The following is a 27,628-nucleotide window of genomic DNA, read 5'->3' as shown; positions in this document are numbered from 1 at the left end:
GAGACGTTTTGTTAAGACTGTGGTCTTACATGCACTGCAGGTAACATTCCTGACTGAGCAGCCTCTGGGATTGGGTATGGAACTAGTCAAGAATTTTCCATAAAATATACCAATCTAAAACACTTTTGGGAGAATTTTTTCTTCTATCAGCTGTCACTAACATAGAGACAGATTCTGCTTGCCGAGTTGGAACTTGCTATTTTGCCTTGCAGGTTCCTGGTGGGCTACAGGACACAGAGACGTTGGCTATGGCTGGAGCAGCGGAACATCAGGTGCTAACGCAGAGTGCATGGTCCCTCCACTGTGAGCTGAGGGAAACTGCAGGAAAAAGGGGGAAAAGGATGCTATCTTGTTTCTGAAAAAAATCCCCCAAGCCCTGCATCACCAAAATGTTTTGACCTTTTAAAATTAAATTTTTTCAGAATTTCTTTTCTAGAGGAAGACTGAAAGTTCTCCTCTGGATGAAATATTTTGCACATACTGTAGTTTCCTATGGGATAGAAATTCTGAGTTTCAGTCAGGTCTACTACTACACTTGTTCGCCTCATTGTTTTGTATGTAAGATTCTGTAATTCTTTCCTTTCTTTCTGAAGTGGTACTTTTAAAATCTGCACCTTGCACAGACTCACCCTTGAAATCTATCAGCCAGATGAATGTGCCTCATACCAGAAACATGAATACTTGAATAAAATCAGTTTATCTTTGTTTCTAAACTAATCCAAAACCCAACAGGATATTACCATTACTAAAACTATGCAAATAAAAAGTTGCCCAGCAATACGGTAATGGATATTATACTGGGTCCTTATCTAGTAAGTAAGACACAAAATCATCTTTCTTCTCAAACTTCTATTTTCCAGTTTTAGAAAATAAGGTTCCTTCCTACAAGAAAGTGAAATTACATTTATTTGCTTGTGATAATAAAAGTCATTATATTTATATAGAATTATTTTATTTATTGACCTAATTTTATTTATTATTACCCTATTTTATATATTTATTACCCTAATTCCCTTCTAAAGATTCTTAAACATTTCTCACCTGTTTTCCAGGATTTTTATTGCCAGGTGGATAAACTATTAGAAACTGTCTTCCTGTCAGGGGCAATAACAGCCTTTGAATGCGGGGCTACCTCCTGGCGAAGGGGGGGAAGCCCAAAACACGCCCCCCCCACCAATCCCCGGCAACAAATGAGCCACAACCGCAGAAACGGGGTGGCTTTGGTGGCAGGCGGGCTGCTGGTGGCATTGCGGTGCGGTGGTGTTTTACCCACACACTGGCACCGTGATGATCCAGTCTACACCATACAACTATTTTCTATTAATTGCTTGAATTACTGGATGTCTTTCATGAACAAAACAGGATTATATTTATCTAGCCTCAGCATCCTATCACCGTGCTGTATCTTTGGTAGCTATGTGAAGAAGTCTTTCAGCAGTGTTCTTTTCCCCGTGTTGGCACTTACCTAAATTGGGATCGTCCTTCAGCTTCTCTGTTTCATGCACTTGTACCTCTCCCCCTGCATTTCTCAGTATCCTTGGAGAATGATTTCTTGACCTCAGCACTTCAAATACCCATCAGAACTCCTCCTTCCTGAACTTCTAAGCTTTTACAAAGTGCCATGTGTGACTGCCAGGTCAATTTTTCTCCTCAGCACTGAGAATTTTTTCTAATCTGGGACCTTCCCCTGTGAAAGGCATGCTCACTGAAATTGCTAATCAACGGTTAGGCTGTACTTTTCATTTGGATTCTCTTCACTCACGTTGGCCAGACCCATAGCCTATGGGTCATGATCCTTTTCCTATGACACTCACAATGAGTACAGAGCTCTTTTCCTCCATGCTCCTGACAGCTAATATTTTTCTACCTAATCAACCTAGATAAAAGCTTTTTTTTGACTCTATCATTCCCTGTCTTTCTGAAACCCTGTCTTTCTAGCTTTTACCTATTTATCTCGCTTATGCCTCATATTCATTTAAAATGTTACCACTTATTGAGATAAAAGCATAAAAGCAGACAGCCACTAGAGCTTTACAGGCCCAGGCACCGTATTTAAAATATTTTCAAGTAACTGAATCAAAATCAACATGTTTTCATGAAAATGCTCTTTGGGCATTGCAATCCCTTTTGGAAATGAAGACTAATGTACAGCCCAGGTGGCAATTGGAATTTCTGAGGTTGTTTTAAAGAGTTCTTTGCAAAAGTTACCAAGGTCAGCAATAATCCAAAAATTGTTTTTACACCCTGCTTTACTTTAGGAAAAGGAGAAGCCCTTGGAGAAATGTTTAGAAACTGGAAAAGAGAAGGAACAATTTTACCCCGCTTTTCTCTTTCCACTGTTAAAATACCTGTTCATGTGACCATGTCCGTTCTGAGCCATCCTTCACACAGATGTCCAGCCTCAGCTCAGTCCCTGTGGCTCCATGTTTACTGTCCACACAGAGGTTGGCTGCCACATTTCGAATCTGCAAAACCAAGCAGCAACATTTCACATTAAACCAGGCTGCGGAATAAAGCTCCCAACATTAGGGGTTAGGAATTTAGCTCTGAAAGGCTTGGGACTGACCACGAGTTACATAAAACTGGTGGAAATCACTTTTTACAGGGTAGAGAGCCACGTCCTGGAACGAAGTAGTCTTTTTGGGAGCTGCTTTAGATGCAGCAAAGTTTGAAATGTTCTGCTTAACAAATGAAAGGTAGGTCTGTATGAAATAGTTTCATGCAAAGACACAAAGAGAAAAAAAATCTGAGAAGTTCAAAGCTTGGTCTGACTGCTTCTTTCCTTCTATCAGAGCAAGAGAGATCAACTGTATTAAGAGGAAACGATTTCTGTGCGAGTCTCTCACATGCCTTGGAGCGGTATTTCTTAAAAACTCAGTACGCCCTGTTCCGATCCTTTTTTGTACTTTGACACAATGACACCATTGAAGATTAGGTCACACGCTAGTGCCCAAAGTGCATAAAATTAAAAAGTACTTAACAAATCTGTACTGAAACTATGCTTACCCACGGAGGCTCCTTGTGCTGTCTGCATGCCTTCTGCAAACACTCAGTGTGACTTATTCTTAAAAGAAAAGTCTCGTTTTTGAGACTGAGGCAACCGAGTAATAATTAATCTGTGACTATCAGTCATACCATTTATATACCACTGTTGTCACACTCAGTTCGAAAGACTAAGCTGAAAAGGAGCAGGTTGCCCACTGCCACCAAAAAGAGTGAAATCACAACTTTATTTTGCAAATACATGCACATTTCTCCTTGAGTACCTTAGTTGGGCTATTTAAAATCCCTATAGACACCTCCATAATAAAGAGGAATTCTTTAAAAAAATTACCCTGTCAATGAGATACACAGAAACTGATAATTAAAGTGCACATACACACATGGAAACATGCACAAATTCTGTATTTGTAACATATAGAAAGCAGGTGAATATTTTGACATTCTGGCCACTATTTTGATTCTTATTTTAAAAAAAGAAAAGCTAGATGTCAAATGGAGATGCAGTTGAGTTGACATTTGTACCTTTCCATGGAAAATATTTTAGAAGTCATTGTTGTTGCCATATGATATTAGAAAAACATAAATGTTGCTGCTGCATACCTCATACACATCCAAAGATGGAAGATTTCTCAGCATAGCACAAAACAACGCAGGGAGGGGCAATCTTCACGCTTGCAAGACACATGGGAGACCTACTCTACTCTTTTTCTGATTCTGAGGGACCAGAATCAAATCTATTCTAAGAAATATCTAAGAAAGATTTAGACAGATGGGAAAGCAATAGGAAGTGGAGAAAATGTTAAAAGCATCACCTTCAAGAAAGATTTTAGGAGCTGCATTTGTTTAGCCTAGAAAAGCAAAGATTGGTCAAATGATGGGGGAGTATCACTCTGAGCCATTGGTTCCAAGAACTTTTGAGCTTTCACCAGAGCTCAGAGAATTATTCTTGTAAAGCTTGGACAAGCCCAGTTCCTTTTTTTTTCTTTTTTTTTTAGTTTTCTCAAGACAATAAAAATTATTATAGATGAGGTAAACCACTAGCATTTCATACACACAAACAGATGCAGAAACCCAGCACTGAGCAGCCCCACAGTACAAAGGGACACATTAACTGATGAAAAGGATGAAAGGTAATTAGTTCTCAAAAACCCTGCCTTCATTTTCATGTCACCCAGCAAGAGAGACAGGAAAGAATAATGAAGGGAATAGAATTTAATTTTATATTTGTAAAGCTTCATACCTACCTCAAGGACAATTTTTCGAGAGTGTTCAATCATTTCTCAGTGCACTTAAATTTACATTGTAGAAACAAAAATTTCTGGCCTAATACAAAATTAAATGATATATAAGAATAGAACTAATGTTCTAGAGCACGTGAGCTAATTACAACGGAGCTGCTAACAATTGCCATTAATAATTGGGGTATATTTATGTGATTCAGAATTCTAAAATGACAGTGAATACAGTCCATGCCCAATGAATGCTTATTGGATTAAACAGCTTTCATAATTTTGTCTCAATGGCATCACTCCATCCCATTCTCAGTCATTTGGACTATGCGGTAGGTATGTTCAATGCATTTCTGGAACAGGTTTGAGCTGAAGCTACATTTAGTTCCTTCAGTCCTGGAATCTGTCTTCCCTGTTCTTTATTTCCTCTCCTCTTCCCTCTGCTCCTGAAAGGTTTCCTTGAGTTAGATTTTCCTCTGCCTTGTTGCAGCTTACATGTTAGCTTATCCTTTTTTGTTGTTGTTGTTGTTGTTGTTTTATCCTTCCTTTCAACTGCAGAGGGGTTGAGGTTTGTTTTTCATTTTCTTTTTGTAATACAGGCATTTCAGTTAAGCTTGTGCTTTTGTTCTTTGGCGTTTCTGTGTGGCCTTGGCAGCTGCTAGAAATTGAACTGAGCCATCGTGTTGCTGCCAGAGCCATGGGGAATATTCTGTTGCGCACCAGCACCACACAGCCTGCAAATCCCCTAAGATGCTTTCATGGACAAAGGAAGGAAAGCAGAAGCACAGCAAGGAGAGGCTTTTTTCTCATTTATACATTAATATGCATTTGAACTGCCTTGTCTCCAGTCACACAGCACAATGGATTTCAAATTTTTGAGGTTTTGAGTTGTAACTAGCAAAGAAATAGCTAGTGATCCTAATACACTCACATTTCCAACATTCATATTGTGCAACTATAGAGATTCGGGATGAAGAAGAGACAGATTTTATCACCCATGCAGGTAGGGAATGAGTTGCCTCATACAAAGCTTATGTGCTCAACATTAAATACTATCATTTGTACATGCAGATAAGCATACGTGAAAAGCATGCTTTTGAGGACTCTAACAAAGATGGTTAGTGGTGATCTTAAAGGCTGTTTCAGAATTAAACATTCTGAAAAAAGCATACTATATTTAAGTCATGATGTGTGTTTAGCTCTTGAAATGTCATCCTAACACATGTTGGGACATAGATACCAAGACAATGGGTCCTGTAGTCCTTATAGAGAGCAGCTGAGGCATAAAGTCACAGAGAATACAAACTCTAAGGGGTCTGTTTTCTCCCTCTTCTATGCTGCAGGGGCCCAAGCAAGGATGCGCTTCCCAGTGCTGCAGTAATGCTCAGGAAACAAAACCATGTCATCTGAGTAGGATTTCTGCTGGTGTAGCATCTGACTTCTGTGGTTGAAATGAGGTAGCAAGCCATAAGGGGAAATCACGGAGTAAGCTTAGATACAGTAATCCTTGGGTTTTACAAAAAGCAGTGAATTTACATTAAAACTATAGCTTGCTTTCTCTAAGTTAGCCAGCCTGTGTTAAAAGTCCTTTTCTCCAGAGCAGACCAGGCCTTGAGAAAGAAGTAGCTTGTCTCACTGGCACTGCGATGGGAAAAGAGGAACGTGACACAAAATAGGAGCTGGAACATGGGAGGACAGAAAGCTTGAATGCCTAGACCTTAGGTTTGAAGACGACACTACTACCTCTTGACATTTGAAGCTGCTGATTTAATAGACAGGTATTCAAACGGGGGGTGGGGGGGTAAGACAGACATTTTTGGACACCTATCAAGACAGGAAAAACAATATTATAAAAATCAGGGGTTCCCAAACAGTGTTTACATATTGCAGAAGATATGGTCTCCCAGATAACTTGACATCTGGTTGAACTGCTGTTGGAGTTTTGCAGAAAGCTAGCAGTTATGTGACCTAAGAAGCTCCCTGTGTGAGAGGCAGATTGAGATGGTCTAGCACTACACTCTCAAAAACATAGTCTTTGTTATTAGTACACGAGCACGGAATGGAAACTGGAAAGCAATGGATGTGTTGATTACTATGACAATCTTCTTGTCAGAAAAGCAACAGTCTTCTGAGGAAAAGCAAGGGTCACAGGTTATTGATACAATTTGCTAGCATCAATTTTGAGATCTTTGAACATTTGGTGGGAGCTGTTTAATGGACACACTTAACATGCTCCATGTTAAATGAGAAAACACCAAGACAACCTCCTCCCACACCCTTATACTTTAAAGCAAAGAATTTCCCCTTTTCCTTTGAAAAGAATGTATTTCACGCTGAAAAAGAAATTACAGGGGGAAATTAAAGCTTCCCAGGGTCCAGTGGTTATACCGACCAATATTCTTGACAATTCTAAGACTACTACTTTGTTCACAGGCAAACGAGTTCCTGCAAGATTTGCTGTTGAGGTAGTGGGTGATGTCCTGGCTCTTGCAGCCTTGCCCTGTCTGCATCAGAGTCAGGCTGTCACCCAGGGACACTTCAGACATCCTGGGGGCAGAGAGGGGTGAGCCAGAGCAGGAGAGGGACTCACAAGGGGTCCTGGGAGCTACTCTGTATGCTTATCATGGCATGAAACTGTCTGAATCACAAGCAAAAAGTGGGAAAGCTTAGTAATCTAAAGACAACTTTATGTTCAGTATGGTCATCTGTCAGAAAGATGAATGTGGAAGATGGTGCTGGCACTATTCCTTAGGGTGCCCCAATACAGCAACAAGAGAGGCACCTTGGTGCTATCAGTTTATATAATACTTTCCATACATCTGATTTAATGCCTCAAGCAAGAACGCAGCTGTAGCTCTTAGAAGACATTAGCAATGTTCATTTATGTTGCTTTTTTCATTTGAGCAGCACTTAAAGCCACTTTTAGTGCACCGCTCACATTTTCAGATAACCCTAAGGCCATCAATGTCTACCGATCAAGTATGGAAAAATGGGCCACATTTCCTGTCAACTAATACATAGTAATTTTAAAGGTATGCATCCTTTGTGTGAGTCATAAAAAGGAAAAGTTGAAGTTAAAAGAAGTCGAGCACTGCCAAAGACCTCACTGAAGAAACGGGGGACTCTGTTACTCGGTGCGACACTGATCCTGATGAAAGAATTTGAACAGCCCAGCTGTGCAGCACTGTGTCTGTGCAGGGTGGGGAATAGCTGGCTGTATAGCTTTTGTACAACAGACATGTGACACTGGGTGGGCTGAGATTGACTCATTAAGGGTATGAGGATGTCATTTTAAAAAAAGGAAGTAATCAAAAGAGAATTTAGTGAGTCCTTAGGCTTTAATCCTTTTTCAAATGTGCTACTTGACTTAACTTCCTGGGTGACATTGTCATGTCAGTGCTGTAAAACAGTTCTGTGAAATCCATGAGTTCAGGACTGCGAAAGGAGTATTTTCAGGTCCCACAGCTTAGCACTGCTGTGGTGACTGAGAGACTGGCTGTGTATTAAATCGCTGAATGACAAGTTCATGTAACAGCAAATGAAACTAAGCTTAAATATTTCCCTTTTGACTGAGGGAAACATATAATTTTTTTCCGTATCACCTTGACTCTAGGACTTATGAAGTCTAAAGTAAATGACAATGGCTAACATTATAGGATTGATTTACTGTAAAATGTGTTTTCAAAGATACTGTTGGAAGCTGTGATATCCGCACAATATACTCATGCTGGATCACAGCTTTTAGATTCATGAGTACTTCCTAAGAAATCATTTGGTGTCCAAATCTCACCTAATGCAGCTATTGTTTTAACTTCCTTCAACAGGATTTCAAATGCACATTACAAATAAATTATTCTGTCTTAAAAAGGTAATGGGATGGGTATTACTGTTTTTCAACTGGTAACATACTTTCCAGTATAAATTTGGACGGATAAGAACAAAACCAAATTGAAAGCCTTCCTTTTCTCCCTGGTGGGAGAGAAAAGAGTACACTTACCTCACCCAGACACAGAACTGATAGTCTCACTAACCTTAATCTGTCTGGATTTGCTGTTGTTGCTTTACAGCACATATTTGAGATGTTACAAGGTAGAACAGAATAGCAAGGCAACATACACCCTGCCAGCTACAAAGGACAAAAGGCACAAACATTCAGAAGAGATAAGGCCGTGACAAGTGTAGTGAAGAAGACTGGGTTTTGTTTTTCAAATTTCCTTCTTTTCCATCTTGACCAGATTTTGTCAAGAAATGCAAGAGTCAGATTTTAAATAAACGTGTTTGCAAAAAACAAGGAGCTGTACAGAAGCTGTTCATGAGATGTCTGTTTTCACACCACACACTTTCACCAGCTAGAGCAAAAAACTGCCTGAGTACCTCATTGTTTATTCTTTCCCAGACTGGCATAGTCAAGCAGATGTAAAGTCTTTCCAAGTGGAAGCAAAGAGGGTACTAACTGATAGTCAGTCTTGGCACAGACTTTCGGTGTGTATAATCAGCAAGGTTTCTAGAGCTGCTTGATTCTTACAAAGCAGTAACACACAGTCTGTTTTCCTCTTTTAGCTTCTAATTATGACAGCCATTGACCTTCAAGTTTGTTCAAGTTCCTTGCAAGTGCCAAAAAAGTAATTAAGACTTCACAGGAACGTGACAGTCTCAGGAAAAAATAGAGTAGGAGGCCTGAGACTTCTCTTGTTATTTTAGAGAAAGTACATTTTGGAGGAAAAAGAAAGCCCCTGGTCTTCCTTCCTAAGAACTCAGTAAATGCTTTTAAGGTAGAGATTTGGTACCACTGCTATGATCTTAGATTTACTTTCAAAAAGTCTTGCTTTTTTCTTTTTTTATTAATATACTCACAAAGAGTATATTAATATCTCTGTGAAAAGAATGAATGCCTGAATCACAAACCCTTCCACTTAGACCCTCTGACTGAGTTAAGGATGGTTCAGCTGGCCAGAGAAATTACACATCTCATGATCCCAGTTCTCCAAGGACGCACATGTATGCATGTGGAAGACAGTGAAGGAAGATCACAGTGTCAGTCACAGCACCCTGGTCCAGCCTGACTTCTACTGATAAACTCCTTCCCTCTTGGTATACATTAATCCCATCAAGTGTGAGCAGCAGCATCAAAGATGGAAGAAACTTTAACAACAAAGTAATTAATTATTGCCAAGAAGTAGCAAACAGGAAGACACATATAAATTGAAGTTCCTTTGAACATCTGTAACTGGAAGCTTACGAAGAAGAATTAAGGACTGCTACTACCATAGAAAGTTATGTTAAAAATTTTGCATTGAGGTAATTTGCTTTTTAAAAAAGAAATTCCGGAGAATAATAGATGCATCTGTGTTTAGAAATCCCCTACGTGGTCCAGCCTTGATCACACCCCTATGCAGAGGTGTGAGGGGTCTTTCCAAATATTTCGATCAAAGTTTCAACTTCATCCTTTCGTTTCAAATCTAAAAGATAATTGTCTGAGAGCCTCAAGAACATCTCCAGAAAAATCAGGGAAGGCCAGAACTCACAGTGCAGATATTCCTATGTTTTTTTTTTTTAAAGGAGCACAATACACAAAAAGAGCAAAGCCTTCTTTATATATGAACTGAGAGGAAAAAGCCCTCTGCATGCCACCTTTCCATGGAGTGAATCTGCTGTCGTTCCGAGGGGTAAAAGGCTACTGCAATTTTCCAGCGCAGCTACAGAAGGAATTTCCTGTCCCTGAACTCTTTGTGTTTTCATTTCTTCCACACAAAACAAACTGTCAAAGGAAGATGTGCCACGGCTCTGCTCTTCAGAGAGATCTGGATACAGAACATCTTTGATCAAGGGTGGAGAGCTACAGCAGGGTGTTTGCTCACTCCCTGCTCTGGAATGGCACTTGGATATTAACTTCTCTTTGGTGGTCTCTCCCTCCCCTCACTCCTCAATCAAGAAACTGCATTTATCTGCTACTGGTACTTGGTCACGATAGCACCTACCTACCACAAGCTGAGCAAAACCAGTCTTTTAGAAAGAAAAGCACCAGGCTTTGCTTGTCACACTTGCACATGTGAGCGAAACAGAGCAAACCTAACTCCACCTACATACAACTGTCCTTGTAAGAACAGGAGGAGGCATTTAAGTGGATATGCAAACCAAAGTGCTGACTGCAGACCTCCTTTTTACTAAGGTGATTCTCAGCATCTGAAATCATCTTGTGACATGCAGTAATAAGAGCTACATAGTCTTTTCCACATTCTTGTCTTCATTGTGCATGCATCTTATGGCCTGTACATACAAAAGTGTAATGAATTATAAAAGCGACAGCGACAGTTCTAATACATGATCTTTTCTCATTTTAATGGTTAGTCCAGGGATTGTTCTAATAACTGTGAACTTCCTTAATAACACTAAGTATCACAGCAGCTAAATCTAATTTCCTAATTCTAATTTCCTACAATGTAAAATGTTAGGCTCATTTAAATATTTATGTAATTTGTGTATTCCTCACCTCCCCCCAGGCAGCAGGTGGAGGCTCCACAGGAGGGTAATATTTAGGGACATCCCAAGCCACTGCAGCCATGAACCACTTGAAATCTTTACATTTAAGGTGCTTGCGAAGTTCCTTCTGGGCAGAGATATCACCAGTTGAGAGATGTCTGTACTCAGGCCGTCGCTGGTAAATGTATTCTGCAAACTCATCCATCCACGTCTCTGCCACGCGCTTCAGGTTCTGTGCAGTAGAAAAAAGTAATCATTAATTTTGTCATGCTTTGAGTGAACGGTGTTTCTAACAAGGAAAATTAAACAAAAAAAATAATAAAATTCAGTAGTCCACACAACTTCGAAGCTTAGCTGGTCTAATTCCTCAGTCTTAAAACACTGGTAAATGTATGCTATCTTCATTATAGTGCTGAGCAAACACTATACAGGGTTAAGTACTCTGATTTCCTGCTGACTTTGTAAAATAGTCTTCTGTCTGTTGAACATCTTATTTTCCTCCATACTCTTTATGCATCTTCACATGGACTTTTGATTAATGATGGATGTTGAACAGAAATTTTCTTTCAGCTGCTCGTACTGGCACCTATGTTTTTTTCCTGTTAGTTCAGAACCTACTAACATGCATGAATTGTTCAAATTATTCATTCTGATGTATTTCACTTTGCATTTGAAAGGCATCTGATTTTTCAGCTGTCATCATACTGCTTAATCACTTAGCAATCCTTACCTAAATTTTAGGGTCACGTCTCACATGCACATGTATAGGAGCAAACAGTCATGACCTTGCTCTGCCCCATCTCACAGCTGGTTTTGCTCTACCTTTGGACTGGGAGCTTTGGTGTGCTGGTGTGCAAGTAGGTCTGTGCAAAAGCATAGCACATAACCCTGAAGTGGAGGTGACCTGAAGCAAAGCAGCTCACAGGACAGGTACTGCAATTTGTGCCTTTCTGCACTCATCCTGTAGACTTACCTAAGACTGTTACTGTTCAATGAAACCCAGTTCTGGCTTACGTCTCACAAAGTTTGTTTTTGTTGGCATTTTACAGGAAACAGAATTACCTATTTTGCTACAAAAGAATCTATTCAAATTACAATTCACTAAATTAGCTGACTCAAGTTATAAAATAAATAAATTAAAAAAAAGTAAGGAAAATTCCTGAATAGAGACTGAAGAATATGTTTTATTGTTATTTAAAGTCATGGAGTCTAAATAGGCTGGATGAAAATTTTTCTGTATTTTTGTTTTCAAAATTCCTCCTGCAACTCAATCCACGCAAATTTATATGCAGACGTTGCAGTGGAGTACAGGCTTAGTCTATTCTGCATTTTCACAGATGCCCAATAACCTTTTATCCCACCAACAAAGCAACATCTCACTGGATGACATTGAGATGCTAGGGTGTTCTTGTTGCTTTGTTTGTAAAAACAAGATCATCAAGTTTTGTAATATTCTTTTTATAGAACGCTAACTGCAAAATGCTGAGATTTACTCTGTAATAAGCTGGAGGACAATATACATCTGATTATCATCAACATAAGGTAATGTTTCTTCTCAGAACATTCTCTGCATCTAAGTAAGCCTGATTCATACTCCGATTTGCTTTCAAGATTCATTTGAAAGTTCCTTTCCTGAATTTTATTAATCCATGCAAACTAAACGTCTCTGAACTAATAAAGCTTATCTGAATACAAAGACAGCAAGATACAGAACAAACAAAGTACTTTTAGCTGACACTGCAAGATAAGTTTCTATGTGTTTTCCCTCTGTGAAGCAAATACGTTAAAACCTGCAGGGATAAAGCAAGTTAAATTAAAGCAGTATAAGAATTCTCAACACTTATACCTCTATTCAAAAATGGCTCATGCCCCACATAAGGTTGACTTTTGTTGTAATTTCATGAAAACCTAAATAACTTTACCAGAAATTAGAATTCAAGAATACAGGAACTGAGTTTGACAGAGAAAACCAGAACAAATTAAAGAACAACATCCAAATGACAATTCCACCTTTCTGGCAGAAATCCTGTAACAGAATTCTCCCGACAAGAAAAAATACTGTGATGAGACTTTGTAGATGAGGCCAAAATACGATTAAGTACATTAAACTAAGAAGCCAAAATAATGAAAATAGGTGTGATCTTTCCAGCATATCTTCCATTGAAATGCTGTACACCTCATTTAGTACAATGCAAATAGTTTAAGGCTGTTCTAGAAAATATTATACTATTTTTGCAATCACTTTATCGGATAGTGCTATTCTCATATTTAAAAACCATACTGTAAAAACCCCCATACAGTAAAAGTGCAGTAAAAAAATTGTCTTAGGAAAGAAAAATTCAAAGCAACTCCAGCAGCAACTTACCCTATCAATATTAAGAGTAGGCTCTGATGGAATTTTTGCTTTAGTATTTGGCTGCACTAAAAGAACTGCATTCTGCTTTAGATGATTATAACAGAGTAAAACAAGAATCTAACAGAAATCTTGATATTATACCTGGTCACTAGTTCAAAATTCTCATTCACCAATCAAAACCTCTTTGTTTTCCAATAAGTTCTTTCTCTCTCTCTCTGTGTAAACTCATGAAGACATTGCATTAAAAAAAAGATAATTCAGTTCTTCCCACCACTACCCAAGTATCAGGTAAGACACTGTAGACAAATCTATTTGAAACTTTGTTCCCCAGTTCTTCCAAGACCATTCTCTCCATCATATGCTAAATTTCTTCCCAAACTTTGCTAGATTCTACAACAAACCTCTATGTCATCCTTAGCATATTTATACATTGCTGTCATAATCTGAACCCTTATGAGCCAGCCCTTTGAATTTCAACAGGTTCCCCTTTAAAAAAATAAACTCTTGGTTTGCCAGCTCTAAATCTCCAGACTGTTTATGAACATGACTGCAGGAACTCTGCCCTGGAGTAGTGGGAAGGACTCTCTGAAGTTGCCAGTTACTAGGAAGGAAGCACTTGGCATCCAAACGCATTAGTTTTAAAGAGGTTTGTTGACTTCAGTTAGCATGGGTTTCTTAACCTTATGACTATGCAAGCTCAGTAATCACCACATTTCCTTTTAAACATAAATGCGTACAGACTAGTAGGAAAACTTCAGATTGCAGTTAATCCCCATACTTAAATTGAATGCAATCAGGAAGAGCTGCTGTCCTGAAAGCTAGTCTGGTGCAACCTTGCACAATAAAGGCAAACAGCATTTACATTCCTATCTAGAACATGCCAGCCTAGCATGTTCCTGGAGCAAAAATACAGGCTGCCCAAGATGAGATGAGTGAACTCTTGTAAGTTGACTTCCCTGTTCTGTGGCTGTTTTAACAGCATGAAAAGTTGCCCTACGTGAGAAACCTCCTAGGAATGTAACTCTTCTCTCCAAATTATGTCAATGAGCTGCTGGTCTTTTACTCACCTTATCACAACAGAAAGGCAGAGGAGCACAACCAAAACAAAAGCACCGATCTCTGAACACTTTAAGGCCTAACTATCAAGTGACTTACTGTGAGGTAAGGATGTAATTTCAAGTTCTTTATGAGTCTCCCAGAGTTGCCCTTCCCACAATCTGGCTGAATGTCTGACGCGGTGGAGAAAGGACGGTCACTTCCTCCTTGCCTGAGCCTTGGGCAAGGCCAGACACAATCTGAGCACATCAATATACTAAGCCCCACAAGCAGGAATGCTTATGAATAGCTACCAAATCTTGAGAGTTTAGCTGCAAAACAGATGCTAAGCAGTTCGCCTTTGTTAGGATCTTACCATGTGTGTGTATACTGCCACAGAACATATAGGTCAAAGAAGTTTAAGAGCCTAGTAGATTAGGTGGCATTTTGTGAACGTCTTATAGCATCATTTAAGCACTCCAGTTTCACAGTGAAACTAATCTACAAAGAATTTAGAACAAACAAAATAAGACTTAGATTTGAATCTTCTTGATTTCTGTCTTTGTTACTCTCTGCATAATCTTCTAAAGAAAACTCCTTTAAATGCCAGTTTCTCAAATGGCATTAAACATCTTTATCAATAAGAAGAATCAGTTTTGGGATATATTTGTACTTACTTGGATTCAATGTGAACACCTCATCTAAATGCATATGGAAAGGAAAAATGAGACATGCCTCTACAGCTGAAAACTGCTGTAGCTTAGCCTCATTGTTAAATCCATTGCAAGGCTACTAACTACAAGATTGGTTACCCTGATCTTTTAATAGATCTTTTAATAGAAAAAAAGGAAAAATAAAAATAAAATAGAAGCAATTAAATGAATTCAATATTAATCAGTTACATGAATTGCCACACAATGTAAAGAAATCAGAGGAAATCTAGATGGACATTTAAGGAGTTTCTCAGGACCTATCCATGACAGTCCAATGATAACTTGTTCTCTCTCTTGGAATTTTCAGTGAAAAATTTCTGTATGAGAATAAATAAGGCACAATGACATTTCAGTAGATGCATATTTCTATATGTGAGGTTGTGACAGTTGTCACCAAGAAGCTGTGAGATTCATACAACAGTGATGGAAACCACACTAAGACTGACTCATCAGCTGTCATCAATTGCCCACATATGCATTCTTGATATAATTAAGTTTTGTGTCACTGTTACAATTTTACTCTCTGGTAAATCATTTATTGTCAGGCTTATATGTAGACAAGTTTTCTTTAAGTTTGTATAAACTCACACATTTAAGACTGACTTTGTTTTCTATTTTCACTCAGCAACAGCCTACAAGACAGTAAGTCACAATGTCACTGATACCTGGATGTTGTGGTTTAATCCCAGCCAGAAATTTAGCTCCACATAGCTGCTTGCTCACTCCCCCCAGTGAGATGGAAAAAGAATAGGTGAGAAAACCCGTGGATTGAGGTAAAGACATTTTAATAGGTAAAGCAAAAGTCACCCATGCAAGCAAAGCAAAACCAGGAATTCATTTACTACTTCCCGTGGGCAGGCAGGTGTTCAGCCATCTCCAGGAAAGCCGGGCTCTGTCATCTCTTAACGGTTGCTTGGGAAGAGAAACACCATCACTCTGAACATCCCCCCTTCCTCCTTCTTCCCCCAGCTTTATAAGCTGAACATGACACCATATGGTCTGGAACATCCCTTGGGTCAGCTGGGGCCAGCTGTCCTAGCTGTGCCCCCCCGCCTGCTCGCTGGTGGGTGGGTGAGAGGCAGGAGAGGCCTTGGCTCTGTGCCAGCACTGCTCAGCAATAATTAAAGCATCCCTGCATTATCAACTCTGTTTCCAGCACAAATCCAAAGCATAGCCCCATGCTTGCTGCTATGAAGAAAATTAACTCTACCCCACCTGAAATCAGCACACTGGACTTCAATAAAAGAGATTAAATCAACTTGACTGGTGAAAGAGAGACATAAATGAGGACTTCTCCACTTGAAGAAAATTTTCATGGACCATTTTGTCCCTTTCACTTTTTTCAGTGAGTAGGGAAGATACACCTCTCTGATCAAATGACTGTCCTTTTTAAGCGTGTACGAACATCTGTCATTTTCAAGAGACGTGGTATTACTCAAATAAGCACAGTGAGAAGAAAGTAGACGCTGGCAATGAGAATGGAGAAGCAGAGCAAGCAGGAACATGTCAAAGGACAGATTAATAAATATTCCCTCTAAGCAAGCTTCAACTAGATTGGTCCCTAATACGGGAGGGGTAGTTCCACATTCTGTACCTGTAGCTGGTGTGCTGGACAGCAATGACAGCACTAGTAAGAGAGCTACCTAGCTGTACTGTATTCCTCATTGCAAACCAGCACAGCTCCATCCTCTAGTTGCATCTTTTCCAATTGACATTCTAGATGTCTAGATACAGCAGTTAAACTAATATAAAAATTTAATTCCTGTTTTCAATTTCTCCAGGTGTTCTAAAGTAATTTTTGTTATCTGGTGGCACTAAAGCAGCACAATGATTTTATTATTTGTTTCATTTCATCTGCATAACCTGTTTTTTTTCCACTTTTGTGCTTGTCTCACTGTTTGCATGAAACCAGCCCTGACCCCAATCCACTGACTTTACTTTCGTCAATATTAAACTACTACAGGAACATTTGGATCCTGTAATGAGCTCCTGTTGTCCTACACATAATCTGAACAATTTCCAGGAAGCTGGATCACCAGCTGGTGTCGTCTTATTTGTCATGGTAGTAATTTCTCTCATCAGCTAGCACATAAAAAATCACTTTAATTATACCAATTAAATATGAATCACCACAGCATGTCTGGGGCCTGACTGTATTGCAGTTGTGAAATGTAAGAGAGGACACGACTGTTTATTTGCTAAAAATAACAAAACAGTCTCTGCAACAACTGACATATTAATCTCTTTTCCTTCCAAGTAAAATTCCAGTGGGGTTTATTTTTACTCCACCTACATCATCTTCCTAATTTAAATGTTTTTTATTGTTTGTTTTGTGAAGAACAGTGTTGCTACTTCAGAATGGGTGCCCTATTTACTTCTGGAAGCAGCTGTATTTAATTTGGCTGGAAATAATATAATATAGTTTGTTTTACATAAAATGTATTTTAAAAGTGCATTGGGATCCATCCAGTCAAGACAACTATACTTCATGATCCACTGGAATATGGGTAGCATAATGTCACAATAAATCATCAGGAAGGAGCAGAACAAAGTATGACTGGAGGAGCCCATCCAACAAGTATGGATTAATATGCCAGAGGCAGCATGGTACAAAACTCCAGAGCACTCAAGGAGAAAAACGTTACTCTCAATTTCATGCAAAGGTCCTTCCATCAGTGTCAGAACACAATCATTTCTCATTTCTGTGTTATTTCCACAGTGAAAGCACAATAAAACATTTCCTGGATACTCATTACAGCTTTGTGGCGTTCAGATCTCAACACCTAAGCTGCCCACACCAGTTATGTCTAAATGGGGGTTTTCATCCCTTTCCCTTTCTTGCCTAACTGACTTTTAACTTAGGCAGAGCTAGTGTTTGTCAGCCTTTCCCCCTGTTGGGTATCTTATTTTGGTCCTTTACACTTAACTGTGTTTAGAACTTAACTGGGTTCCATTCCAGCAATAGTTTGTATTTGTGTAAAAAAACCCCAACCAAATAGTGAGATGTCTGCAGGCATAAAAGAAATGCTTCTCCATGGAAGACAGCATGCTAACTAGGTGACAAAGCTGGCGGTGTATATAAATAAATCTTGTGAGAGTTAGCACAGCTGGCAGAGAAGCAAGAGACTATTTATTCTCAGCTTGTAGTCTGCAAATACCTAGAACTGAAATTCCACAGATGTCATCTGAAAACAGCCAGGATTTCATTCTCTCTATAAAGGTTTTCATTTCCACCACAAAAATCTGTAAGATCTACACATTGTAAAAAAGAGGAAAAAAGCCAAAAAACCAGCCCACTACCTAAAAGCTACATCTCTGCTCCTTGGCTCCCTTGAGGACAGTCCGTGGGGCTTGGAGGGCAGGGATGGCCACGGTCCCCATGAGGATGCTGCCTGCCCCCAGCTCTGCGGCTGCAGGTCTCTGCAGGCTGGTTGTAGGGGAGCTGTGGAAAGCAGTCACACAGTGTAACAATGTCTCTGCAGATTTGTTGGCTACTGCCATGCTCCCTTTACAGACCCATACCCTGTGGGCACATACAGGCCCATAACCCACCTCTGCAGCTAAGCCTGGAAGAGAGTTTAGGGGCCTGATTCCCAATAAATTTCTTTACCCACGTAACTTTGGTTCCAGTGCTAGACTATTGAACAGATCCTGGAAAGTAGCTACCACTACTCTGATGTTGTTATTGTCCAGCAGCATCTAGTTCTCCATCTTCTTTGTATTCCTTTTGCATAGCTAAGCTGCCTGTCCTGTTGCGTTTATTATCTTAAAAGCAAAACTATTGCTATTGGAGAAAATAATAAAAAAAAAGCATTAAAGAAATTACTTTGATTTTCTTGTATTCAAAGATTAGAAGATACTAATTTGAGGATTTTCTTTGGTAAGTGCTCTCCTTGAGATCTTGGTTTAATTAATTTTAATGATGAATTTATAAATCTGTTAAATGAAAAAAGTTTGAATGGAAACTTAAAAGCTGCATTGTATAATCATAATTACCATATAGCTGTGCTGTTGCAAGAAGTTGATTCTTGCTTGATTCTTAAATAATTTGCTTATTCTAAGCTGATGATTCAGCTGCCTACTGTCACTGCTGAATCATAACGGACTTTGTGCTACAGAGGTGACTGCGAAAGTGCCAGCAGCGCTCCCTTAACTACATGCCACATCTATCGGGTTGCACCCCGGTTATGAGAAAACATAGCTGTTACTTAACCAGTTCTCCTTGGTTCTTTACTGTGTCTGGAAACTGGAAAGAAAATGTTCGTGACTTTTAAGAAAACCCCAAACATTATTTGTAGCTGGGGGGAAAAAAACAAACAAACAAAAAAACCCAAAACACGACCAAAATGGTCATAATATTAAAGGAAGCTCTGTCAAAAATGCAAATGTTGACACAGAACCAGATGGTATAGCTACAGAAAATTTCTTTGAAGTTCCCCTTTGAAGCCACGCAAAAAGATTGAGCAAATGGTTCAGGTGGGAAATCTGAACCCACCTTTATCAGATGAATTCATGAACCCAAACTCACGCAAGTTCCAAATCAGCGACACTGTGTAATGAGGCAAATGTCACCGTGGGTCAAAGGATCACTGTGCTGTGGGATTCCACGTCCTGGCGTGCAGGGAGGAATTCAACTTAAGGTTAGGATTCACCACACTGCTGGGCTAGCATCCAGACTTGAACTTCAGTGGGCTTGCCTCTCCCTTCAGAAAGGCCTAATGCTCTAATATTCTGTAGTTAATGCTAAAATGCTGTGTAAAATACCTGCAAACAAAAAAGATTTCTGTAGATATATTTTAAAATTCTTAGTTCATCTCTGCATATCCTACGGAACAGTGAGCTTTACTGATGAATTTCTTAAGGCTTTCATAGAATCACAAATAGAAAAAAATCTCCCCCAAACAGCAAACAAAATAAAATAATAAACTGAGATACACCTACAAGAAAATGCTAATAATATTTTATAGATAACTGGCTAAAAGAAAATTACATAGCTAGAATTGTTAAAAAGGAAGCAACAGTCAAGAATACCACAAAGCAACTAAAATAATTGAGTAAAACAATTCAGAAGTTTTTAACAGGGCAATAGGGCATAGGACTCTTTAAGATTTGGGGGGTCCCTTTCTATATATGTCTTGCCTAAAACAAACAGGCAAAAGTAGTTATTAGTCACTGCAGTCCTGTGCAGAGGGTGACAGGTTTGAAATGAATGAATAATTATGTGGTGCTTCCACATCATAATGTGGAATCAGTGCTGACACCTGGGTACCTATTAATCTTCCTTTATCTGCAATCACCTGTAAATCGGACACTGACTTCATTTGGCACACAGCAACATCTTCAGACATATCCAGAGAAAAGTGTTCAGCTTTTTTATCTGCATTTGGTTGTCACAGTCTGATTTATAAATCTACTACACATGTCTACAGCTTGCTTTACTTTTGCACTGTGCCACCAACCAGTTTCACTGACGGGGTGTTTCCTATGCAGATGCTTTTCAATTTATGAGGTATGTGCCAGCAAAAAATACCCGTAGGCCTTGCAGGTCTTGAGTAACAGATCAGAAGGTAGGAAATATAATAAGAAGGACATAGAAAACGGATGCCATGATACATACTATTGCACGTGGTACACTAATGGTTATTGAATGATGGGGAGGTGAGACAGAGTTTTTGACAAGTTTCTCATTTATAGAAGTGTATGTGATTTCCATGCCAGGTCACAGCCCTTTAAAAAGACATCTAGATTGGTCGGGCATGACGTAGCTGGCTGAAATTGTCTGTTGAAACTTGCTGCTAAAAGACACAGAGAGGTGAAATCCCAAGGGACAGTAAAATGTTCACTGTAAGCATTGTTTATTAAGGGCGAACCTAAGCTGAAACAGCTTGAAAGGAAACCCATGGCATGATTTGATCTATGCCTGAATTTGTCTAGAAGCTCTGTACTTTTCCAGTCTCCAGTCTTCATATCCCTTGTGCTGCTGCTGTGGGATAGGATGGGAAAATCTGTTATTCTTTAACGCACAAGTATCTGCACGAGGGGAAATTCTTCCTTGATTAATGAAGGGGCACTTGCAATCATTTTTAAAATTAGCTTCCTAGGGCTCAATCCTTTGTGAAGAGCATCTCCAGCATTTTCCTTTACATAGCAGAAGATGGAAAAAGATTTAGCAAAACCCTTTGCAGAAACTATTTAGTAGTAAAAGCATTGTTTTTGGCAGCAGGAATAATACTTCCAGATATTCTTGAGTGTGTTATTCATTATACTCTTGAACTAGAGGGAAGTTTTAGATAAAATACTTACAAAGGGTAAGCTATAATCTTTGGTGAATATAATATTTGGAGGATAATGCAAAGATAGCTGGGATATCTGGGCCACTCCTGTGCATACTCCCCTAATATTATGCTGCTTAACAGCTCCACCCGGGGCAGTTTATTTGAAACACAAATGATCTGTATCAAAAGGATTGACACGCTGAGGATGAATATGCCCTTGCTTTTCCTTTTCTGGCTTGGATGAGAGAATAGAGGGTATTTTCAGGCTTAAACTGACAGACAGTTTGATGGGTTGGGGACCAAATACTCAAATGCACAGAAGATCTTGTGCTCTTGGCAGCCTTGATGCAATGTATGTAACCAATGTTTTGGTTTAGAATATTGTACTGAAAAGAAGCTGGGAACTTGAGAACTCAAATCTTCCTTCAGTGATAAATATATGCCAGAAATTTATCTAAGCATCATGTTTTGGATGCCACAACACAGAAGAAACTATCCATTATTTGAGTGGGAAGCATGAGACCCACTCTATCAGCTCATTGGATCTCTCCCCACAAGATACAGGGCAGTCAGCCTGTGCATGGGCAGAGACTTCATTTTTATAACGGAATGTTTTTGGTAATGTTTCATGAGTGATCTATTGAAATCAAGCTAAAGCAAATAATACAGGGAGGCTGCAGGCTGTGGCTACCTGATAGCTTTAGGTACTCACAGTGCTTCCATGAAAGCTACTTAAGTGTTCAACTGTACAAGATGCTAGTAGCCCAAATAGAAATAATTGTATTTTGCTTCTACAGGTAATGCATGAGACAGCATATTCTCTAATGAGATACTTTGTGCTGTAATAGAGGAAAACAGAGACTGAGGTTTGGAATTCTTGTTTCAAGTTGTACGTGATTTTTGCAAGGGATACTATAAACAAAGCAGTTTAGTTCAGCCAGTACAAAAATCTGGATGGGGAAACTCTGATACTACACAGAGTTGTACGGATTTTCATCTCACAATTTAGTCAATGCAGTTTTTGTGGCCACCACTAATCCCATTACTGTGCCTTGTGTTGCACTGTCTGCACTGATGCTCTTTTAAGGCAAATCCTTTCTGCCTAGCCAGCTGTCAGGCAGGCAGCACAGGCAGCTCCTTTCCTCTGCTGCAGTTACTACAGCAAGCCTGGTCCTGTGGTGCTGGAACCAACATATCTCCCCCTTAAAGCAAGACATTTATTCTTTTGTTCCTACCACATTTTCATTATTAAGAAAAATTATGATTCATAGAATATTACCCTATGGCAACATACAGACTTTAATATTAATGCCATTTTATTAAAAAAAAATCCTCTAAAAGAGAAAAGATTAAACTCAAACATGAACAAATACTAGTATCTGCCTGGAAGCTACATCTGTGCCCTTTGTCTCCCATCTTTTGACATCCTGTGAACATCTCCAGAAAGTTATAGAACATTTTCTCTTGAGCAAAAAGCCCCTCATGGATATGGATGTGTTCAGCAGTCTTTGAGAAATGTCTAGAGGTCTTGTAATTTCGCACTTACATGGCTCTAAGCTGGCTGTATTCCACAACCAGGTTTTACGCAATGATTAGACAGTTGCTCAAATCGTTGTTACTCAGTCCTTTTACCTCAGAACACCTCCATTCGCTGAGATTCTGCCTGTTCTGCTGACTGGTAAGAAAATGCATTCAAATTGGTCCTGCTTGTAAAAACTATGACTGACAACACTGCAATTTGAGAGCCATAAGCCTTAGGTTGCTCCTAGATTCTTTTGGATCAGCATGAAATGCACTCCTGTGCTGAGACATCCAACCCTGTATTCTTAAGCTTCCATTTTATTCTTGGCAATCTTATTTCTGGAAGGCAGCACAAGTGCAGCAATTGCACATCTCATTTCAGAAAAATAAAGAAATGATCATTTTCTGTTTTAAGGGTTTACTGGAAACTAGTTCACAGAGCATGAAGAAACTGATGATGAATGAAAAGGAAAAACAGCAAGACCCAATTACTCACCCGTGCTAGGCTGGTTCCAGAAGGGACTTTATATGGGACATACTTCCTGTAGATGTGCCCAACTCGAGAGCATGGAACATCAAACATGCCACCTCCGCACATCCACACCTGCAAAGGAGACAGAAAGAAAGTGAAAGAATGATTCCTGGAAACAAATGAGGCAAAAATGGAATTTGAAGTAATCCATATGTGAAAACAACATGCTATCCTGTACTGTCCCCTTCCATAGTCATCGTGGTGGCCTTCTTAGCATGCTAACATAAATAGCTGGGACTGGGTAAGACGGCAGGCTCTCCTACCTGGAATCTCACTGTGCAAAAGTTCAAAATGAAGACATATAACAAATTTAGAACACCTATCAATGGTCCTCCTGCAACACAATCAAGATATGATTGTGTCTATTGTTTAAAACATACAGGATCAAAATTTCAGAAGAAGGCTATGTGAGTAAAACAAGCCGTCAATTGGAAGTTTTTTTTTCCCCCAAACACCTGGCTTATATTTTGAACAGTGAATACAGAGCTCAAATACTAAGACATTCTTCATTTTGTAAGGATGCTCTTCATTTTGTAAAGTAAAAGGAACAAAAATAAATTTCCTTATCATGAAATTTACATAGACAGAGGAAAAGGAGCATGCCACTACGTTTCATCATTAATACTTTAATACTGAAACAGATGGAACCCTCTGGACTACACAGGTTTGATGCTTCAGGTCTGAGAAACCAAAACTCAGTCAAAACTGATGAGAGCCGCAAGTACTTCACGGCTCTAAAAATCAAGCTGTATCTTGATGGACAGCAAGTAAGGAATTCTTCACAGTTCTTCACCTAGCATGACTAGGTTTTGCAAAGCGTATGTGAGAGCAAGGTTACGTGCCGTGTCAGCGGAACTATGGGAATCATGCCAACCTACGGGTGTGATTTTCTATGCTGTGGCAATGCAAAGCCACCAAACACCACCCAACCTGCCTACCAGATGACTTACATAGCACACTGACAATTTTCATAACTTTGTGATTTCAAAAAAAGCAATCTGACTTTGCAAATCAGGGAAATGGAAACCAAAACAACTCCCCCCAAAACCCCAGGAGTCTTTAAGTATCCTAAACCAACCACGCAGCAAGAGTTTAAATTAATTTAGAGTGAAAAAATTGGTATTATAAAAAATATTTCCTAATCCTGGCTAAAATTTTTTTTGTTCCCAACAAATTTAGAACAGAATGGCTGTTATTCCGTGTAAGGGACACTTGTGGTCTCAGCTTTCAGCCTTTAGATTGAAAACAAAAAAACCAGCAACCCAACCCTCTTCCCACCCAATTTAAAAGAAAACCACACCAAAGCTGAGAAGGAGAGATGACTTGTCTTTTCCATGTCTTTTTATATGGACATACATAAAGATGCTTCATGAAACATCTCTGTAATTCTGGATGAGAATTTAGGTCCATGCATTACACATACAAAGGAATTTTATCTGTATTTGATGCACTCTGCAGCAACATGGTGTGAAATAAGTTTGCGACTGAGGCTAAAGCAGAACAGAACATAGACAACCAAAAGTTTCAGCAACATTTTCCATATAGAAAGCAATCAATCCAAAAGTTGGTGTGCTCTGAATTAAAAACACCAGTAACCAGACGCTTAAAAAAATGTATCGGAAAATATGATGTGATCACAAATACTTGACATTCTGCATGAAGTCTGCAGAGAGCAATGTGCACCTCTACACTTTTTTACCATGCATTTCTTATACTGTCTCTTTTGTCCTGCCTACCAGCTGGCTGTAGCTACTGGCTTTTTGAGATCACAGAAAACAAAAATGATCAATTCCATTCATTTAAAACAATAGTGACAATGGGCAAGAGTTTGGCCTCTTTCGCTCTGCTTGCCTGTTTGTGTTACAGTGGTTATATCTGCTTGGTCCTGGCAGTGTGGCTGTGAGTTTGGGACTAGATTATAGTAATCTGAACATGCAGATGTTAAGTACTGCAGTATGGGATAATTTAGCACTTGACTGTGACTTAAAGCACTTGCTGAAGGTAGCATGCTGGAATTCAGTCCCTGAGACCTGACTGTGCTGTTCGTACTGTGAATGGAGAAAATGGGGGTTAAAGTGAAGGCTTGAGTTGCAAAGTTGATTCAGGTAGCTGCCTGTTATAGGTAATTTGTGTAGTAGCCCCTACAGTCCCTTAGCTGTTAGCTGTACCATCCAGCTGAGACATGATAATGAAATGTTTGAGGATGAGGTTTGTCCTCATTGCAGGACAAACCTAAATACACTAGTGTAAATGTTTAAGGAAGGTTTGAAACCACCAAAAGTGGGGCATGATCATGGGCTTGGCATTGCCCTGAAATTCCACAGACACCCTTGTGCAGTCAGGTACAGCTGAGAGCTACTTGGGAATCTGCTACTTACCACCTCCCATCACAGAGTTAACTAAGGCATAGGAGCTCAGGGGAGGTGCTTACAGTGCACACACTAGCATCTCAGGAGAAAATTTTTGTGGGTTAGTGGCACAGGGTAATAAAGGCAGCTGTCCTGGGCATCACTCTGCCAAATGGAAGCACGTATGTTAACGGAATCAAGAGTATTTCAGTAGCTGTGTCTGCGGTGAGGATATCCCACCTGGTCTCCTAGTGAACACAGTCCTTCCCAGGGGGAAATTTACTGGTAGGTTGGAAATGGAGACCCAAACCAATGCTCTCTCTCCATACCAAAATAGTTCATTACTGCCTAGAGCAGTCTTGCAATGCCATACAGACATGATCATTATTTCTTCTCAAAAACATTTTGTAAAATTTGTTTCTTAAAGAAAACCTTTAAATCCTCACCCATTTAATCCCATTACCTAATTCACTGGAAAACATGTTCATAAACATATCAAAAATCATTAAAATGATAGTGTTAAAGTAAGTTGTGTAATGCCCTTCTTAAAAAAAAATAATATGTTATTCACCTTTCTACCAATATTTTGTTTGTATGTTACAACACTTGTACCTTTTTTAGCAGGAACCTCCTCTCTGGCTGTCTTCAAAACAACCTAGTGCACCAACAAAAGTACAGACCTATATTTACTGTTTGTTCTTGTTTTTTAAATTAAGGTGTTATTTCAAAGGCTAGAGGAGATATTACAGTGATTAATCAAGATTTCTTAGCCTTTGAAGAGTGGACAGCACAGCATTCTGACTCAGGCAAAGGTTTAGCTACAGAACAAATTTAAAAGACAAGAAAGCAGAAATAAATATATATAAAGATACATATATATAGGCCAGTATGACTTTAACTCAGACGATGAGAGCTGAAGTAGACATATATTGTATTTCTCCTAAAGCAGTAGGATATCGGTTAAAAAAAAAAAGAAAGAAAGAAAAGAAATTAGAAAAAAACCTGTCAGATATGTTGAGGCGATAACACGTGGGAGAAAATAACACTTTGTGTTAGGCTTATATTTGATAGATATAAAACTTGAAAATACTGTGCTGCACCTGAGGTGCACCGTGCGGGGTAATTGAAATGAATCTTGGGCTGCCTTGAAAGACATTTAGCAGCTGTTCCTGTTTATCTTTCAGGTTCAGAATGATTTGAAAAGCATTTTTTCTATTTTCCTGGGAAGATGAATTCTGGTAACTTTGCCTTTAAAATGTGCATTTTTATGTCACATGCACTAAATGAAGAAATTGGAGAACGACTTCTGTGTTAAGTATTGCAGGCCTCCAGTGTACCAGGAAAGGAATTCAGGTGGTGTGGGACATTTGGCAAAATGGTATCACAACACATGCCTCTCTGTTTACCTAAGTAGGAAACAATGAAACTCTCAAGATCCCTAATACTTCCCTCTTTCAAAAACAATGAACCTGGTCTGCAGCTGAGGTATAAAAACCAAAGATGAAACCAACCCAATGCAATTTCAGCTTGGAAAGTCGAAAAGAACAGTAGTTTACGTGTCAACTATATATTGTATCACAGTTTAGCTTTATATAGCTTCTTCCAAGAGAATGCTGCAAAACACTTTTTAGGGATGGTTGAAAGCAAAAGGCAGGCGTTAACACAAGCTTTAAAAGAAATTAAGCTGTGGTTATGTGGCTTTGCTCCTGACTGGAGCTTAGACATCATAGATGCATTTTTTTGGCTCTGTCATAGAGCTCTTGTGGGATTTTGGGTGAATCACCCTCTTTTCACACCACTTTTTTGTCTTTAAAATTACATTCTGCTTAGTCTTGTGTCATCCGTCATGTCCTGTCCTGTGTCGTGTCCCCCCCTCTTATCTCTCCAGTTACTGGTGATCCAGCCTGGGGACTATCTGGAAAGCGTAAATACTGTGTGTGCAAGAAAGAGACTCCAATCCATATGCTACACTGTAATCATAATTACTGCAGTAATAGACTCATGATTTTTGAGCAGCAGAGGATGTGTTGCTGTGAACAGGAACATAAACATACAGCAAATTATGTGGAAGATTGAGGGGGGACTGAATGGATTTTGGATCAGGCTTCAAAACTAACTGAGAAATATACTGCTGCT

General features: G+C 39.3%; 1 protein-coding gene across 1 annotated transcript in view; it reads right to left on the bottom strand.

Annotated features, from left to right (window-relative positions):
• The window catches only part of GALNTL6 (polypeptide N-acetylgalactosaminyltransferase like 6), a 485,739-nt gene that overhangs the window by 10,664 nt on the left and 447,447 nt on the right, over nt 1–27,628 (bottom strand). The window contains exons 8-10 of the mRNA XM_056326843.1: nt 23,109–23,216; nt 10,723–10,944; nt 2,349–2,465 (exon numbers count right to left, since the gene is read on the bottom strand). Coding sequence (XP_056182818.1) covers nt 2,349–2,465; nt 10,723–10,944; nt 23,109–23,216 — 447 coding nt within the window. The remainder of the gene's footprint in view (nt 1–2,348; nt 2,466–10,722; nt 10,945–23,108; nt 23,217–27,628) is intronic.

This window comes from Falco biarmicus, chromosome 1 (assembly GCF_023638135.1).
Source record: "Falco biarmicus isolate bFalBia1 chromosome 1, bFalBia1.pri, whole genome shotgun sequence".
Classification (NCBI taxonomy): Eukaryota; Metazoa; Chordata; class Aves; order Falconiformes; family Falconidae; genus Falco; species Falco biarmicus.
Note: the sequence above shows the minus strand (reverse complement) of the source record. Positions and strands in the feature narration are given on the sequence as shown.